Source organism: Vipera ursinii, assembly GCF_947247035.1.
Source record: "Vipera ursinii genome assembly, chromosome: 1".
NCBI lineage: Eukaryota > Metazoa > Chordata > Lepidosauria > Squamata > Viperidae > Vipera > Vipera ursinii.
In genome coordinates, this window is record NC_139512.1 from 29,712,613 (window position 1) to 29,729,504 (window position 16,892).

The following is a 16,892-nucleotide window of genomic DNA, read 5'->3' on the forward strand; positions in this document are numbered from 1 at the left end:
CATCGACTTCCCTCCGCCCTGTGCGTTCCCACAGAGAGGGCCTCCTCAGGGTGCCACCGGTCAGAGAATGTCGACTGGTGGCCCCCAGGGGGAGATCCTTCTCTGTGGGCACCCCGGAGCTATGGAACCAGCTACCGGTTGAGCTCCGGACGGCGCCCGACCTTCGCTTCTTTCGCCGCGAGCTAAAAACATACTTTTTTGAACAAGCTGGCCTGGCCTGATGAGGGGATTGGGGGGGGGGTTTGCTATTGTTATTTTACTAGGTTTTATAGATGTATTTTAGCACAGTATGTGGGCATTTATTTAATCTAGTTTTAACTTTTGTAATTTGTATTTTTATTCTTGCCCTGTTCACCGCCCTGAGTCCTGAGGGCGGTATAGAAATATTATTAAATAAATAAATAAATAAATATCCACTAAGCCAGGAGTCCCCAACCCTTAGGCTTTGGCCCACTACTGGGCCACAACCAGTTTGAAACTGGGCCATGAAAGATGGGTAAGTGCATGCAAAGTTTCACTCACACATGCTTTGTGCATGAGCACTTGCCGCTTATGTGAGTGGAGCTTTGCACACAAGCACAAGGCCCCTTTGCACAAGTGTCTTCTGCTAAAGCAAGTGGAGCTTTTCACGCAATCTCAAGTGTGTGCTGCTCATGCAGTGGAGCTTCATGTACAAGCACAAGTGCCCTCTGCACGAGTGGAGGTTTAAGCTCAAATGCAAGTGCCCTTCGCTCACACATGAAGCTCAATTTGTGCAAGTGGAGGGCACACTGCCTGCAGCTCGCACCAATGGAACTCTGCATGCATGCGTGCACCTGCCACTCACATGGCTCCCCCTGCGCTGGGCCACCAAGCTGGAAAGGTTGGGGACCACTGCACTAAGCAAGTTTATACAGCTTGGAGGTGGAAAATATGCATGACAATGATGATATAGTCAAAATACTCACTTGCCTAATAATTGTGTACACAGTATATTGATTTTTTGCCAGAAGGGTTTTTTTGTGAGTTGCAATTTTGATGGTGACAGGATGCTGACCGCTGAGTTAGGACATTATTGAATTGAAAATTACGAGTATTAAGAATTATGGCTAGTTTGGTCTGACTTTTGGAGTAAAAGTTAAACTGACACAATGTTTAACATTGAAACTAATCCACCCTGGCAGATTGTTTGAATTGAATCATTAGTGAGCTACTATCCATCTCAAGACTTTAGCATGCAGGTTGGACTATAAATGCTAAATAATATCAATTCAAGGCTGTGTAAATAATGCCCCTGGGGAAATAAGTGGGTTTGCTTTAGATACAAAAGGAGCTGGAATCCTAGAAGGCCAATCCACACAACCAATAAAAATTTTATATAGCTTACATCAGCAGGTTCTCATGTTTTTATATGCTGAAGTACCCCCTTTGCAAAGTAGGTCTCTACGAATATGTGTGTGTGTGTGTGTGTGTGTGTATATATATATATATATATATATATATATATATATATATATATATATATATATACATATACATATATACATATATACATATATACATATATATATATATATGTTAAATGCTTGTTAACTATTTAGATTACCTTGCTAGGCCCCAAACATGGGACAAATCTTTATTTCCTGTTTCAGCCTAACCGAAGGCAATCGACAGGCAGTAGTCACAACTGTGACAGCTCATATTTGTGTAATTTTTTTTTATTAGATTGCTAACAAAGAATTAAAGGGAGACTGATATGCATTTCAAACTTATTTGTTTTCATCAGTCAGCCATACCCTGACTGATGAAAACATATATATATATATGAATATATATTTCATATATATATATATTTCATATATATATGAAAACATATATATATATATGAATTATTGAATATAAGGGGGTATAGTACTTAAAGCCCTTTTATATAGGTGTGAAAATATTGGCAAAAGTAAAGGTTTTATGGATGGCTTACATATAATAGGTAAAGGTAAAGGTTCCCCCTCACATGCGTGCTAGTCGTTTCCGACTCTAGGGGCCGGTGCTCATCTCCGTTTCAAAGCCGAAGAGCCAGCGTTTGTCCGAGGACGTCTCCGTGGTCATGTGGCCGGCATGACTAGACGCCAAAGGCGCACGGAACGCTGTTACCTTCCCACCGTAGGGGTCCCTATTTTTCTACTTGCATTTTTACATGTTTTCGAACTGCTAGGTTGGCAGAAACTGGGACGAGTAACAGGCGCTCACTCTGTTACGCGGCACTCGGGATTCGACCCGCCAAACTGCCGACCTTCTGATCGACAAGCTCAGCATCCTAACCCACTGAGCCACCACGTCCCTTTTACATATAATAGCAAATGTCAAATTAAGCTATCTGTTTTTTAAATATAATTTTATTAGAGATTTATAAACAAGTGAAAGATTAAAAAAGTACAGGAAATGAACTTGAGGAAGAGATATATATATATACAAAATTTAAAAAAGAAAAAGTTATTTAAAGAAACAACTTCTGATCTTCTTTATAAGAGTTACAGACTTAGTTTTATGGAGTACTCCAGAATCACTCTTCCATAATTCAACCCTGAGCTTGATATATTATCTTCTATTGAAACTTATTATCATTCCTCTCTTTTTAAGGTTAATTACATAGTTTGCTTCTTCTCAAATTCAACATTTTTCAGTCAAGAAATCAGCAAAATCCATAAAGGATTTCCATTGTTTTATAAAAATACATATTGTCTTATCCCTGATCAAATAAATCAGTTCTACATTTTTTTCTTTTATGCTGTATTCTTAGCTTAGTGTTAAGGTGTTGTGATAGAATTTGATCGCTTGTCTTGTTCCTGACAAGGTACACAAGTATATGTCTGAGCATATTTCGTAACTTTTTATTTCTTATTTTAATTCTCTACATTTTGTCCACTTCTACATCCATATCTTCCCCTTCCATTCTAAAATTTTTACTAAGGCTTCAACAAGTCTACTTTTTATCTTTTCTTCCATATATGAAAGCTATCTACTATTTTGAATTTCTAAATGTAAAACAGCTATAAGTGGAATTTCCCTTTTTGCAGATTGTAAGCCTGCAGTTTCAATGTCATTCGTTTGCAAAAATGTCCAGTCTCTACTGAAACTTTTTCATATAATGGGAATGGCATATTGATATTATGTATTTTTATGAACCCACTCCATTTGTTGTGACCATAGATGAAATATTCTCATTATATGATGTGTTTTATTTAGTGTTCATATTATAGAAAAGGGGAAGGGCGACTTTTGTTACAATATAAATTTCAACTTCATTGTGTGCAATATTGGAAGAGATGCAGTCAAAACATAGAAGCTATGTGATTATTATCATAACCAATTCAAGACTAAAACTGGAAGCACTGTAGTACCAGCAGTAATAATTTTTCACTTAGTTGTTTCATTGTGATCTAAAATTAAAGAAAAATTAATTTAGGTTCCTAAGTCAGTTGTCCCTTTCCATGGGCATAGTAGTTCAAATTTTGCTAACAATTAAATTTTATTTCCAGGATCTACACTTAAAAACGGGGCTTGACACGTTGAAGGAAAATGTATTTTCCTTCAACGTGTCTTCTTAGCAATTACTTCCTAGCATTGCTACATAGCATATACATGGACACCCATTCAAAACAAAACAAGGATCTACTCTTAAAAATGGGGCTTGACATGTTGAAGAACACATATTTTAAAGGCCTACCTACATACATTGCTACATGATATATACATTGAAAGCCACTCAGAGCAAAACTTCTTTCAGTGCATTATTTTTAAGGGAGAGAAAAAGTACAAGATCAGGTATGCAGCTCTGGATCCATACAGTGTTGGTTCTACAAAGAATTGTTAAAACCATACTGAAATTTTGACAAACCCTTATTATAACTAATCACTTACCCTGCCTCTTCACCATGACTTGTCATCTGAAAATGATATCGTTGTAGCCCGTTCTTCGATTTCATCAAAATTATTGTGCTTGCCCCCTAAAATTCCTATTCTTTATGTTTTAATTAAGCCCAAGAAGTCTGCAAAGAAACGGGAGCTGATCCAGGCCAGCACAGCAGGAGAGGCAATTGAAAAAATGTTGGAACAGAAGAAGATATCAAGTAAAATTAATTATAATGTGTTAAGGGACCTCAACAGCAAAGGAGGTAGCACACCAAAGAAAGATGATGATACCGCTGATGATAGCACCAGCACCAAGAAGTTATCAAGGAGAAAATCTCTTGTGAATCGGAATGTGACCAATTCAGTAAACACCATGGGGAAAAGGTACCACAGTTATTTATTGAAATTTGCATTGTAGTCAATGTATCTAGAGTCAATGCATTGTTAATGTTTCTTTGATTTTGCAATAGTGTTCATTTTATTGTGGTATGTGAGCCAGAATGAATCTGTAGGTCACATCAGCTGGCAGTATCAGCATGGATTAATCATCACAGCCTGGAGGAATCAACCAGAAATGCATAATTCAGCTGCCAATGGCTTCCTTGATACAATTGTCAGATGTATTATGTTATTTCCCTTTTCCAAAATTATCAGGTTTTATATTAAATGGTATGCACGCATGCTGAGATAGTCATGTATGTATTCCTTTCCATATTAATATGAAAAATAAGTAGTTATTATCTGTTGTGACATTCTGCAAGATTTGATTTAGTTCTTAGATATACTTTTATACCAAATTTTGGTTGCTAATTACTGACTTTCACATAAAGCTTTGTAGTAAACATTGCCTGTATTTTCCTAAAATATGAGTGTAGGAAAATGCTGTTGTGCTAGCAGGAAAATAATTCCAATTTGGACATTTATTGCATTTAAAATATATGGGTATTATAGACATTTTGCACATTTGTTATTCTCTTCATCCATCTGCTGGCTATAAAACTAATATCTGAGATCTGAGCTGATTTTGTTTAGTGCTCTTTCTTCCTGGCCATTGTGCAGTATTTTTTAACGAGACAAAGTTAATTGGCCTTGTAGGGTCATCCAGGAGCATCTTAGTGATACTACGTGAGTTTCCTGAAGAACATGTTACTCCTGGTAAAGTATCTTGTTGCTTTTCCTGTGGTTGATGTCTGCTCATCTATTTCCGTTTCCCATCTTTATTAAAGCTAAACCTTTACTGACTTCCTCTTTGGGGCAGGTCTATTGAGTAAATTGATGCAAATGGAGAGGATGATGCAAAATGACAGTTAAGGCTCTAGAGCAGGGGTGTCAAACTCAATTTCATTGAGGGCCGCATCAGCATTGCGGTTGCCCTCGGGGCCGGGTGGGTATGGCCAGGGTGGGCATGGCCTACTGGGTGGGCATGGCTAGAGTGCGTATGGCCTACTGGGTGGGCGTGGCTAGAGTGCGTATGGCCTACTGGGTGGGCATGGCCAGTTCTACATCATTCGCATCAAGGGTGCCTATCGGGGCCTGGGCAGGAGTGGGACAGATCTGAGGGTCTCTGGCAGGAGGAGGGTCTCTGGGCCAGGGCCAAGGCAGTGGGGGCCATTCCCTCACTGTTTCCAGGATGGCTTCGCGGGCCACATGAAACCATTTTGCGGGCCGGATCTGGCCCCCGGGCCTTGTGTTTGACATGTCTGCTCTAGAGGGCAGAGGTTACTAGAATTTGTTCCAGTGCTAGCCTTCCAGTATTCATCCAGCACCATCCAATTGCTGAATAGAGTTGTCAGCAGCCCCAAATATGATCCATATTGCATTGATGCAGATGATAATATATAATTTAGCAGCACTGGTAGCAGCTGCTATCATCACTATTGTTTATTCTTTATAAACTGGCTTGAAACTTTCAGCTGAATGCTAATTTCACTGTATTTACAATAACAAAATTATACAAACTCCTTAATCTGCTTTCTGTAATAGAAACTTCACTTTCCAGCTAAATCCTGCTCTTACTATTTCTGGATTCTCTTCTCTCTGCTGTTTACTGACTAAGGTCACATTTCCTTACAACAATAGCAATAGACAAACATTCCTGCCTCATTTTGAAAGCATTTATTTTTTTTACCAGATCCCCTTTCCTTCTCTAATCAATGTTTTGTTCTTTTTTTGTCCACAAATAGCTTATTTCCAGTGAATAAAATACAGATTGTGAAAGCAATCCAGCTACTGGGTCTTTCATATCTGAATTAGTGACATGGGTTTGCTGGAAAATTTGCTCATATGGTGCTTTATCTTTCCATAAACTAAGCCACATTATTTGAGATCTGCTCCACTCTAATGCAATAATCTGAATATAGGACTTTTCTGTTTCAAGTCATTGTTGTCCGTTGTCCATGAAATTTCTGTGTTCATTTGGCCTCAATGATTCTGGATGTACTGCAAAACGATTCTACATCTTTGCAATTTTTGCCATGCAGTGCCTTATTGCTTAAAGGGAAACAGAAAAAGTACAAAAAATAGGTGTGGTTTTCATAAGCATCTTTTGTCAACCATTATGATGAAAAAAAGAATGAAATGTGTATTGTGACTTAACAGGCAAAAGCTTTGGCTTTTTTACACCGCAACATCAAACACATACGAAAGTCACAGGTTTTGCAACACGACATCATATTTCATCATTTGCTCCTCCACATGGATGTCTGTGGTAGTTTTATTTGAAATGCTAGGACAATGGGAGTCCCTCTATGAAGAAATTGGGTGGTTTAAAAAATAGGGGAGAGAGATATATATATTTTAGTATTATGACATAGTAAAACATATTCATAGAAAATTACGAATGTTTTTTGGATCAGAATGAGCAATTAGCAGTGCCTGAATTGATGTATCAGTGAAGTCATCTGGAATTAGCTTGTCTCAAAGGAGATTATATTTTTATAGTTCAGAGTTTAAATATATATTTATCATCAAAGCACTCCAAATCCAGTCTCTAGCATCACCATTGAAAAGGATATTTTTGTAGTATGATAAAGAAATATGTTTGGTTAAAAATCTGAACAGTCACTACCTGCCAAGAATGGACCATACTGTAGTGAGTTAAACAAACCAGTGGTCTGATCTGACAGATGGTACCATCATAGCATCTTGAAAAAGATGTTCTTGCAATGAGGAAATAGCTATTTCAAGTCTAAAGGTTATTTTGATTTTCTTAGTATTAAAGATTTACAGCAGTCTTTTTTGTTATTTCCATCCATTATTGTAATTGCAATACGTTTTGCATGGCACTAATTCATTCCTTTGTTCAGCATAATTTCAAGATGTAATGCATAATTCCTTTGTTCAGATTTATTCCTCTGAGGTGTTAATAGATAAATGCATTTTAGCCATATAATAATCACAATAATTTATGTGCAATTAAGAACAAAATGTGCCCCACTTCTCATTTGACAATGAAACTCTTCATGTGTCTCCATCCAGAAATTGTTAGCACAGATCTTACTATCTAATTTATAGTGATTAACAGTCTTGTTGGATTTAGTTTAGATACCTTGAATGTTGAGTAATTTTTAACTGGCAGAAGATGGCTACCTAATAGACAACTGTAAGATGCAGGTAGTTTAACTAAAAGTTAAGCCTTTCCATTATCTAATGTTGCAGATAAAAAATTGTTATGTTTGCACACAACAGCAGAAAACCAGAATTGTATTAATTTCTGACTTCCAGGAGGCATAAATCCTGATCACAAGAGTAGCTAAATTAACCAGGAATTGAAAGTTTACCAGGGCTTCCCAGTGAGATTTCTGATTGCTGTTTCCAAGCTAATTGGAATTCAGAGTCAGGACTGAAGAAGCTGCTTGTATGAAGAAGAAAAAACAAGGAAAGTCCAGTTTCCTTTTGACAAAGCACCTTTAGGATGGCCAGAAACAATCTTGGGTTGTAATCCAGGCTAATTTAGCTATGAGAATAGTAAATTTGGCTGTGAGAATCAGTGATTGGACTCTTTAGCATACAACTTATCCACAGTAAGATAAGTTATTTTGGAAATCTGTTTTACCATTACTGAAATTAGCCAGTGACTCCTATGCAATACATGTGATGATCCATAATTTGTAGATTATTTGCCAGGGCCATGCAGAATGAATTACCTTTGTTCTAGTCCACAGGTCTGCAACCCGCGGCTCCGGAGCCGCATGCGGCTCTTTCAGCCGTCTCCTGCGGCTCCCAGTTCTCTGCCATGCGCAGTCCAAAAAAAAAAATGTAGGACTAAAAAAGTTCAACCAATCAATTGAAATATGCAGGATAGGTGCATATCTCGCCTTGGCTCCACTCTTCAGTTAAACCCCGTTCTGTGCATGCGCACATGTACGCACATGCACACACATTTTTTGTGGCTCCCAGTTTTTCCTTTTGTGAGGGAACCGGTTCCGAGTGGCTCTTTCACTGTTTCAGGTTGCTGACCCCTGTTCTAGTCTGTCCAATGCAAACTCTTCCTTCTCTTCCACTGTTAGTGTTAACAAGAGTTTAGCACTGTTTGAATGGGGTAGCCATGGTTCTTAAGTTTCCTGCACATCTACAGTTGAGTTTGGGAAGTGGCAGAAGAGAATTTGACAAACATAAACCAAGATAAACATTTGGTAATGATAAATTCCAAATTATGCTTTAAGTGTGATTGGTGAGGGTCAAAGATTATTTCGAGGGAAAGTGGTTGAATTGTATCAATGCAACACTGCATTGCCCAGTCCAAAATCCCCCCACAGAAAGATAGAGAATAGTGTGCTTTGAATTTGTCCTTGCTGCCACCATAATCTCTCAGATTTAAATGCTATTGTGCAATATAATAATGAAATAATAAATATTTTGGAAGGTGTTTGCTGGTTTGGAAATATTTGTGGGACTTCAGAAATGACATTTTAACCATCAAAGAAAACTTTTAATTCCAGTGTGTTATCAAAGGCTAATTACATACAATATTTGTTTTGTCACAAGTGGGGTGCAATTATCTGTTTATTTTAAAAAGGCAAATGACGCTATATATTCTGGCAAAATACCAGATATGCCCATAAATTTGGGGATTAATAAAGAGAGATGAATGTGCTTGGGGGGGGGGGGAAGAAAGGGGGAAAGGGAGAATATGTTTATGCAGATTCAATTCTCTGTAAATGTGTTTTAATTATATTTTTTGCTGCATGTAATTGGAAGCTGCCTAATAGAAAAAAGGTCAAATATAATTTTCACATACAAAATGCTTTGTTTTAAGCATTTCTCTTCTACTAGGTGTAGTTCAATTTCTGGCAGTGCTTATTGCAGCTAAACATCATAAATTCATTCCCCATTATTTTTATTTTTGTCTTAACTCTTACCCACGTTGTGAAGCATGGAATATTGTTATTGGCTATGTGTTATAAATATGTGGTTTAAAAACATTTCTTTTATAAATGGGGCAAAACTAATATCTATTTCATATTTAATTTTTCATGAGTTTTTCCAAGCTGGTGGAAATGGACTGCAATGTCTAGTGAAATTTTTGTATATTATGCTTTTTCCTTAAACTGAATTCTTTATTACATTGTTTTTGATCTGTTATATCAAATAAATCTGTTAGCAAAGGATTGTTGAAGTCCCTATTGTATAAAAAGGTTTTCTCTATTTCATGGTACATAAAAAGTAGCAATATGTGGAGATACGCAATATTATAAAAGGAATAAATGTATTGTGTTAATCTTGTCAAAATCTAGGAAGAAAATAAATAGATTTAAAAAGACACTGGAGGTTTTACAACAGAAGCTTTTTTTTCTATGTGCATTACAGGCTTTAAGAGGCTTTATGTGGGAAAAGATCAGGAAATATTTTATTAGAAGACTGAATTTGAATATCAAGCTTATCCTAACATTGTTTTTGTTCTATCTATCAGAGATAAGTTTTAGACATGGATTTTAGGGTACTACCCTTTGTATTGTTAAATAAATGCATTATTTTTTTTAGATGTTTACCCCATTTTTATCACTATATGTAACTCAAGATGATGAACATATATGAGTAGAAGACAATATTCTGGGCAATTTTAGGATTTCTGTGCTTAGAGGAGCTGTAGAGTTCTGAAACTACATCCTATCCTTTCCCACACACGACCTCTTATACACAACAAGCAGGAAACTCATACCTGTGAGCAGCATGGAACCACCAACCCATTTTGTTAATTGCAAACTCTCCTCAGGACCATGACAGCAAAATTCATTGGCAATCATGGGTTTCTTGGTGGGGGATTTGATTTTTCCTAAAAAAAAATAGGGGGAGAGGGAAGAGTCATCATTTCAATGTTAAGGCTGCCTGGTTTCACAATGCCTTTGGTGGCTTACAATTAATATATATATCAAACAAAGAGACTACAACTGACAGGAAGACTAAGGCTCATAGTAAAGAAGATCATAAATTACACCCAAACAAAGAGCTCATCCACCAACCTACAGTAATCCAAGCCTGGATGAATGATCGGACTTTTGACTGTCTTAAGAAAATTCAGTAAGATGGGAATGGTACATATCTCCTAAGAAAGATCTCATTCCACAGACAGGAGCCATCACTGAGAAAGCACACTTCCTAAGTCCCACAAGGCAACATTGTTTGATCAGTGAGACCTGGATTATGCCCACTCTGGCTCACCTCACCGGAGAGGTGATAATAAGTGTGAGGACTGGCCCATGAGACACTTTTTTCTTGTAAGTTTGAACAATCATTAAACAAATGGTTGTAAGTCAAGGACTTCCAGTAATGTCTTCTTTTTTATTGCACATGCTTCTGAATCCCACCCCATTCAATTTAGTTTTATATTTCTCTTCACATATCTTTACTACATTTTAAATAATAAAGTGGGCAGAAGAATGCCTTTACACACAGCCACATTTTTACTTAGCTCCACAAAGATTTATTTCTTGCAACAATCTGCTACAGGTAGTCCTTTGATTGATAGCCACAGTTGGGACCAAAATTTCCATTGCTAAGTGAACAGTTTTTTAAGTGTGTCATGCCTGATTTTTATGACCTTTTTTGCCATGATTATTAAGCCAAGTGTTACAGTTGTTAAAGTGAATCATATGGTTGTTAACCAAATCTGGCTTCTTCCATTGACTTTGCTTGTTGGAAGCTGGCTGGAAGGTTGCAAATGGCAATCAGATGATCCCCAGGACATTGGAGCCATTGTCAATAGTGTAACTACCCAAATTTGGATCATATGACTGTGAGGATGTTGTGAAAGTCGTACTTATGAGAACTACTTGTAAATCACTTTTTTCAGTGCCATCATTGTAACTTTGAACGATCACTAAAGAAATGATTGTAAGTCAAGGACTACCTGTATCCATCACTTTTCTATCAGCACATTCACATTTTAAGACTTCTCCATCCATTACTTCCACTTCAGTAAGCATTTTACACAAATTAACCATAAAGTTTTGGAGATTTATTTATAACTTTCAGTTGTTTGTTCCATGTTCCGTCTTAAACATAGCTTGGTTTTTGATGTATAAATCCCCAAATCCATGTATCTTATTGCATCATTTATTACAAATCATTCAGGTTCTCAGCCAAGAACATATCTGCATATGAAAATCAAGTACATTAATATCCTCAGCCAGAACATTTCTTAACATCACAAGCATTCTTCCATTTTTATCTTATGCCTTAACTAACACAGATTCTTGTCATTTTTCTTGCAACGTTAAACTATTAGTTATACTACTTTTATTACATTTTGAAATTAACTTTGACTCAAAAATTCACTGAAAATATTCCATAATTCATATTTATTTACTTTATGATATAATCTTTAAATCAACAAACATACAATAAGCTTTTACACATGAGTATTTTTGCAAGAGCAAATATTTGAAGTTCATGCTCACTTTCACCACTTTAACCAGAACTCCTTCATTTTGGTTTTATTGCAAGTTGCTTCATTATTTTTATTTCTAATTCTGCTTATTATGTTGGAGGATCTTTGTTGAGATCTCTTCAGACATTTCTATTATGTGTTTCCATCAAAATCATCCTGTACTTTCTCCATGTCTTTTAATCTTAACTGTTCCTCATTTTCTTTTTCTTCATTCTTTGCAATTATCCTTTTTCTCACTATACATTTTATGCAGTATATTTCTGTAACACTTATTTTTTTGCAGCATTCATACTGGTATATATTCATTTTTTTCTTATCCAAAGGCTCTTTTACTTTATAAGTCTATCAAGCATCTTTTTCTTACTTCACATTAATGAAATTCTACAGTTCTTATATTTGTTACATATTTTTTTTCACTCTCTTCTAAGTAAATACCATATGCTTTCTTTCTATCCACATTATGTTGATGGTAATCTGTCTGATAATATTTTTTATATAAGACATCTTTCTTTTCCTGCAGTTGTTCTATATAGTTTCATTTCTTTTACTACTTGTTTTAACCAAAGTTGATCCTTGACATTGTCAAAAATGGTCTGTTCAAAATGATTCAACCATTATATCCTTCACTAATTCTCTTAAAGGGAAGCGGTGGCTCAGTGTGTTAGGACGCTGAGCTTGTTGATCAGAAGGTCAGCAGTTTGGCGGGTCGAATCTCGAGTGCCGCATAGCAGAGTGAGCGCCTGTTACTCGTCCCAGCTTTTGCCAACCTAGCAGTTTGAAAACACGTAAAAATGCAAGTAGAAAAATAGGGACCACTACGGTGGGAAGGTAACAGTGTTCCGTGCGCCTTTGGTGTCTAGTCATGCCGGCCACATGACCACGGAGACGTCCTCGGACAAGCGCTGGCTCTTCGGCTTTGAAACGGAGATGAGCACCGGCCCCTAGAGTTGGAAACGATTAGTACGCATGTGCAGGGGAACCTTTACCTTTACCTTTAATTCTCTTAATCTGTCATCATAAACAATCAAATAACTTATGCTTTTAGAGTGATATTCTTTCCTTGGTCATGTATTTAGCAGAACTGTGCTTAAGCCATATATTTGAAACAAACCTTTTCATAATATTCACCACTCACCATTCTTCTTCTCTTTTTTTGGTCTCCAAATGTTCTCACTCATCTATTCATGTTTTACAGGTAGTCCTTGATTTACAATAGTTCGTTTAGTAACTGTTTGAAGTTACTGAAAAAGTGACCTATGATCATTTTTTCACACTTATAACCGTTGCAATATCCCCATGGTCATGTGCTCAAAATTCAGATGCTTGGCAACTGACTCATATTTATGATGGTTACATTGTCCTGGGGTGATATGAAAGCCTTTTGCGACCTTCTGACAAGCAAATGGTAGGGAAATACTGGTCAGTTTTAGTACATTTGGGCCAGTATGCTACAGATGGAACTAACATCCACTTTTACCCCAAATCATTCAGCTTTTCTATGTAAGTTAAGATCTCTCAGGTAGAGACTACTTTGAAAGCCAATTCCTTTTGTCTGCATTTTACCAAATAGGAAGTATATACAGTGTACTGACATATACTTAGGATGTTGAGCCAGTAAACATATTTGAAACTGTGAGAATATATCTTAGATATTCCTGTAAAATGCTTGCCATTGTTGCCTTGATTGTTATAAAATGCTCATTTATTAGAAGGCAAACTGATAACCCTAATTTTCCCCAAGTCCAGGTAATCTCAAAGATATCATGTTCCATTTGACTTTTTTGTACCTATACTTACAAAGTATGGGACCATTTGTTTTTTTATTTTTTATTTTCTTTGAATGCCCCTGCAAACAAAAGAAAATAAAACTATATGAGGCAGGAAGCCTTGCAGACACCAAAAGAGCTATTGCTGCGCACACTATTGCCAACGGAGAGAGTAGAGTAGAACAATTACTGATAGAGGAGAATATTTGTAGCTTGGTGTTGAAATGAGGGGCTCTTGGTGCTCTCAGAAAAAATATTTCCTGGGTTCTAAACTCATATTCTTGCTAATGCAACCCAAGATAAAACGTGATCCACTGGAGAAGGAAATGGCAACCCACTCCAGTATCTTTGCCATGAAAACCCTATGGGCAGTACCAAAAGGCAAAACGATATGATGCTGGAAGATGAGCCCCTCAGGTCGGAAGGCGTCCAATATGCTACTGGGGAAGATCAGAAGGCTAGTACTAGTAGCGCCAGAAAGAATGAAGCGACTGGGCCAAAGCCGAAAGGACGCTCAGCTGTGGATATGTCTGGTGGTGAAAGTAACTGTGAGAGGGACTATGAGAAAAGCAAAGTTTTACATTTAGGCAGGAAAGTTCAAAGGTACAAGTACAGATTGGCTTAAAAACAGTAACTGTGAGAGAGACTTTGGAGTCCTAGTGGACAGTCACTTGACTATGAGCCAGCAGTGTGTGCAGCAGCAACCAAAAAAGCTAATACAGTCCTGGGTTGTATAAACAGAGGCATAGAATCAAGATCATGTGAAGTATTAGTACCACTTTATAAAACCCTAGTAAGATCACACCTGTAATACTGCAGTCAGTTTTGGTCACCATATCACAAAAAAAGATGTTGAGAGTTTGGTAAAAAAATTCAGAGAAGAGCAACTAAGATGATCAAAGGCCTGGAGACTAAAACATATGAAGAACGGATGCGGGACTTGGGTTTGGCTTGTCTAAAGAAAAGAAGAAATAGGGAGACATGATAGCAGTATTCCAGTATTTGAGGGGCTGCCACAAAGAAGAGGGGGTCACATTGTTCACCAGGCACCAGAGGGAAGGACGAGAAACAATGGTTGGAAACTTATCAAAGAGAGAAGCAAACTGGAATTAAGGAGAAACTTCCTAACAGTGAGGACGATTAACCAGTGGAACAGCTTGCCTCCAGAAATCAAGGGTGCTCCATCACTGGAGATTTTTAAGGAGAGACTAGACATCACTTGTCTGAGATGGTATAGGTTCTCCTGCTTGAGCAGGGGGTTTGGACTAGAAGACCTCCAAGGTACCTTCCAGCTCCTGTTCTGTTCTATTAAACTTGTAGATAGTTCATAAGAATGTCATGGTTGATGGTATAGAATGGTACTGAAAAGTTTAACAGAATGTAGAGGGCTGTTCTTCCTCCCATTAAAGATCTAGCATAGATCACATATAAGAAGAATCAATGCCATTTCTGTCCCACAACTGTGTCTGAATCCCAAGTGAAAAACAACCATTAAGTAATGGTCCTTAAAGTTGAATTTCAGGCAGTGAAAAAGCTATTGAGCTATTAACATTTCTCTCCCATTGCTTCCTGTTTGTCCTACTTACATTTCTCTGTTATAACAAGGAGTTTTCTGGCAGCTTGTTCCATATCCTTGCTGCTTTTGGATGGCTGACCAGATGTATGCTCAATATCTCTGTAGTTTTCTAGAAGCTAGTTTCCTGCTTGAGCACCATCTGTTCCTATGTCAGTACCTACCTTTTTAATACAAACCAAAAACAAGCTCAAAAAGACCCAGAAAAAAACCTCGAAAATCTGCTACTACTTCAGTTGGAGGTTATGTTTCTACCTGAAATCTGTATCTGATGGCATTTTGAAAAAAAACTTGACTTCTTAAGCCAAATGAAATTTTTGTCATACATCCCTCATCAATTTTCTTGACTTTGGGGGGGGGGGGGTATTAGAAGCTTTTGCTAAAAATAGCACCTGGGGCTATCACATAGAAGCAGGGAATTAATTCATACCCTATAACAGCAGTTCCCAACCTTTTCTATACCCCGCACCCCTAGAACGTTTCTGGTATATTCTCACACCCACTACAAAAGTTCAAAACGAATTATGCGTATAACTATGATTTTGAAACTTCTAAACCCAAGTTTTCACACACCCTGGAATATCAACTTGCACCCCCCCCCCCGCTTGGGAACCCCCTGCCCTATAACATACACCCAGAGTGATTGCCAAAGCAAAACAATATTTTTTCCTGAGCTGCTACTCCCACCTTTCTAATTCTAAAATTCTCTGAAAGAGATTTTTTTTTGGGGGGGGAGGGGGAAATAATGCTTGTGAGCGACTTTGTGCTTTAAACCTCAAAATTGTGATCCCAATTCTTAATGGAGCCTTATAGAACTGATCATCATCTGGCTTCACTGGAGTAAAAATCAAAACTGAAATGTAAATTTATGATGTGATTTATAAGGCTTGGGGAAAAGTTTTTGATGACAAAAATAGCTATTTGTGTGGATCTGGCTGGAGAAATTATGTCTGAGACTGGGATATGGCTACAAAGGACCCTTTCACCCTCCACTCCACAGACTTCAAATGAAGAGCTCAAGGTCTAGGTAGGGAAGCAGCGTGTTTTCTTCAAATACTGAGATCTCAAGCTCTGAAAAAATTAACATTGAAAAGTATTACTTTGAACTGGGCCCAAAAAAAAAACAGAACAGGAGCCAACAGATACAACACAATGCTGGAGTAATATACTGATAATAATATGTCCCAATTAGTAATCTTGCAGCTGTATTCTGAACCAATTGCAGATTCTGGATCGTTTTCAAAGGCAGCTCCACATAGCAACATTTTAGATTATCCAAAACAGGAGATAATCAGATCATAGACCATCAAAGCAAGCATAAGATTTTAGAATTTGCTACAATGCCTGAATTAGTTTATACAGCTTTTCTTCTCTTTTAATGAAACCTTGATACTAAGCCAATACAAAGCTATCTTCCCAACTTTTAGAAGTTGGGAAATTCCAGATGGTGGTTTTCTTTTTCCTTTGAGGGACTTGCTTCAGGTGTTGTGATTGCATTTCTTTTTCCTTCTAATGGTAATAAAAATTACTGTGGGCTAGAACAGATGCTTTTTTGTAAAGGGATTGTCTCTTGACTTTTTCTGAATTCTGCCTCTGGCTATGTTGACCTTCTTTTCCATCTCTGATGAATTTGTCAATTAAAATATATCCTCATTTTTGTCCTTCATGCTATTTTCTTATCCTTTTTTAGCTATTCAGCATAAACTAAAGTATTAAGCAGATTTTCTGACATCTGATGGGGTTCACAGCCAAAAACAATTCATTGCTTATACGTTGG

At 37.3% G+C, this 16,892-nt stretch overlaps 1 protein-coding gene across 6 annotated transcripts in view; it reads left to right on the forward strand.

Annotated features, from left to right (window-relative positions):
* BRF1 (BRF1 general transcription factor IIIB subunit) overlaps positions 1–16,892 on the forward strand; it is a 224,397-nt gene that overhangs the window by 182,317 nt on the left and 25,188 nt on the right. For all 6 annotated transcript variants that reach the window (XM_083351085.1, XM_083351089.1, XM_083351087.1 and 3 more), the window contains one exon: positions 4,016–4,272. In XM_083351085.1, coding sequence (XP_083207211.1) covers positions 4,016–4,272 — 257 coding nt within the window. The remainder of the gene's footprint in view (positions 1–4,015; positions 4,273–16,892) is intronic.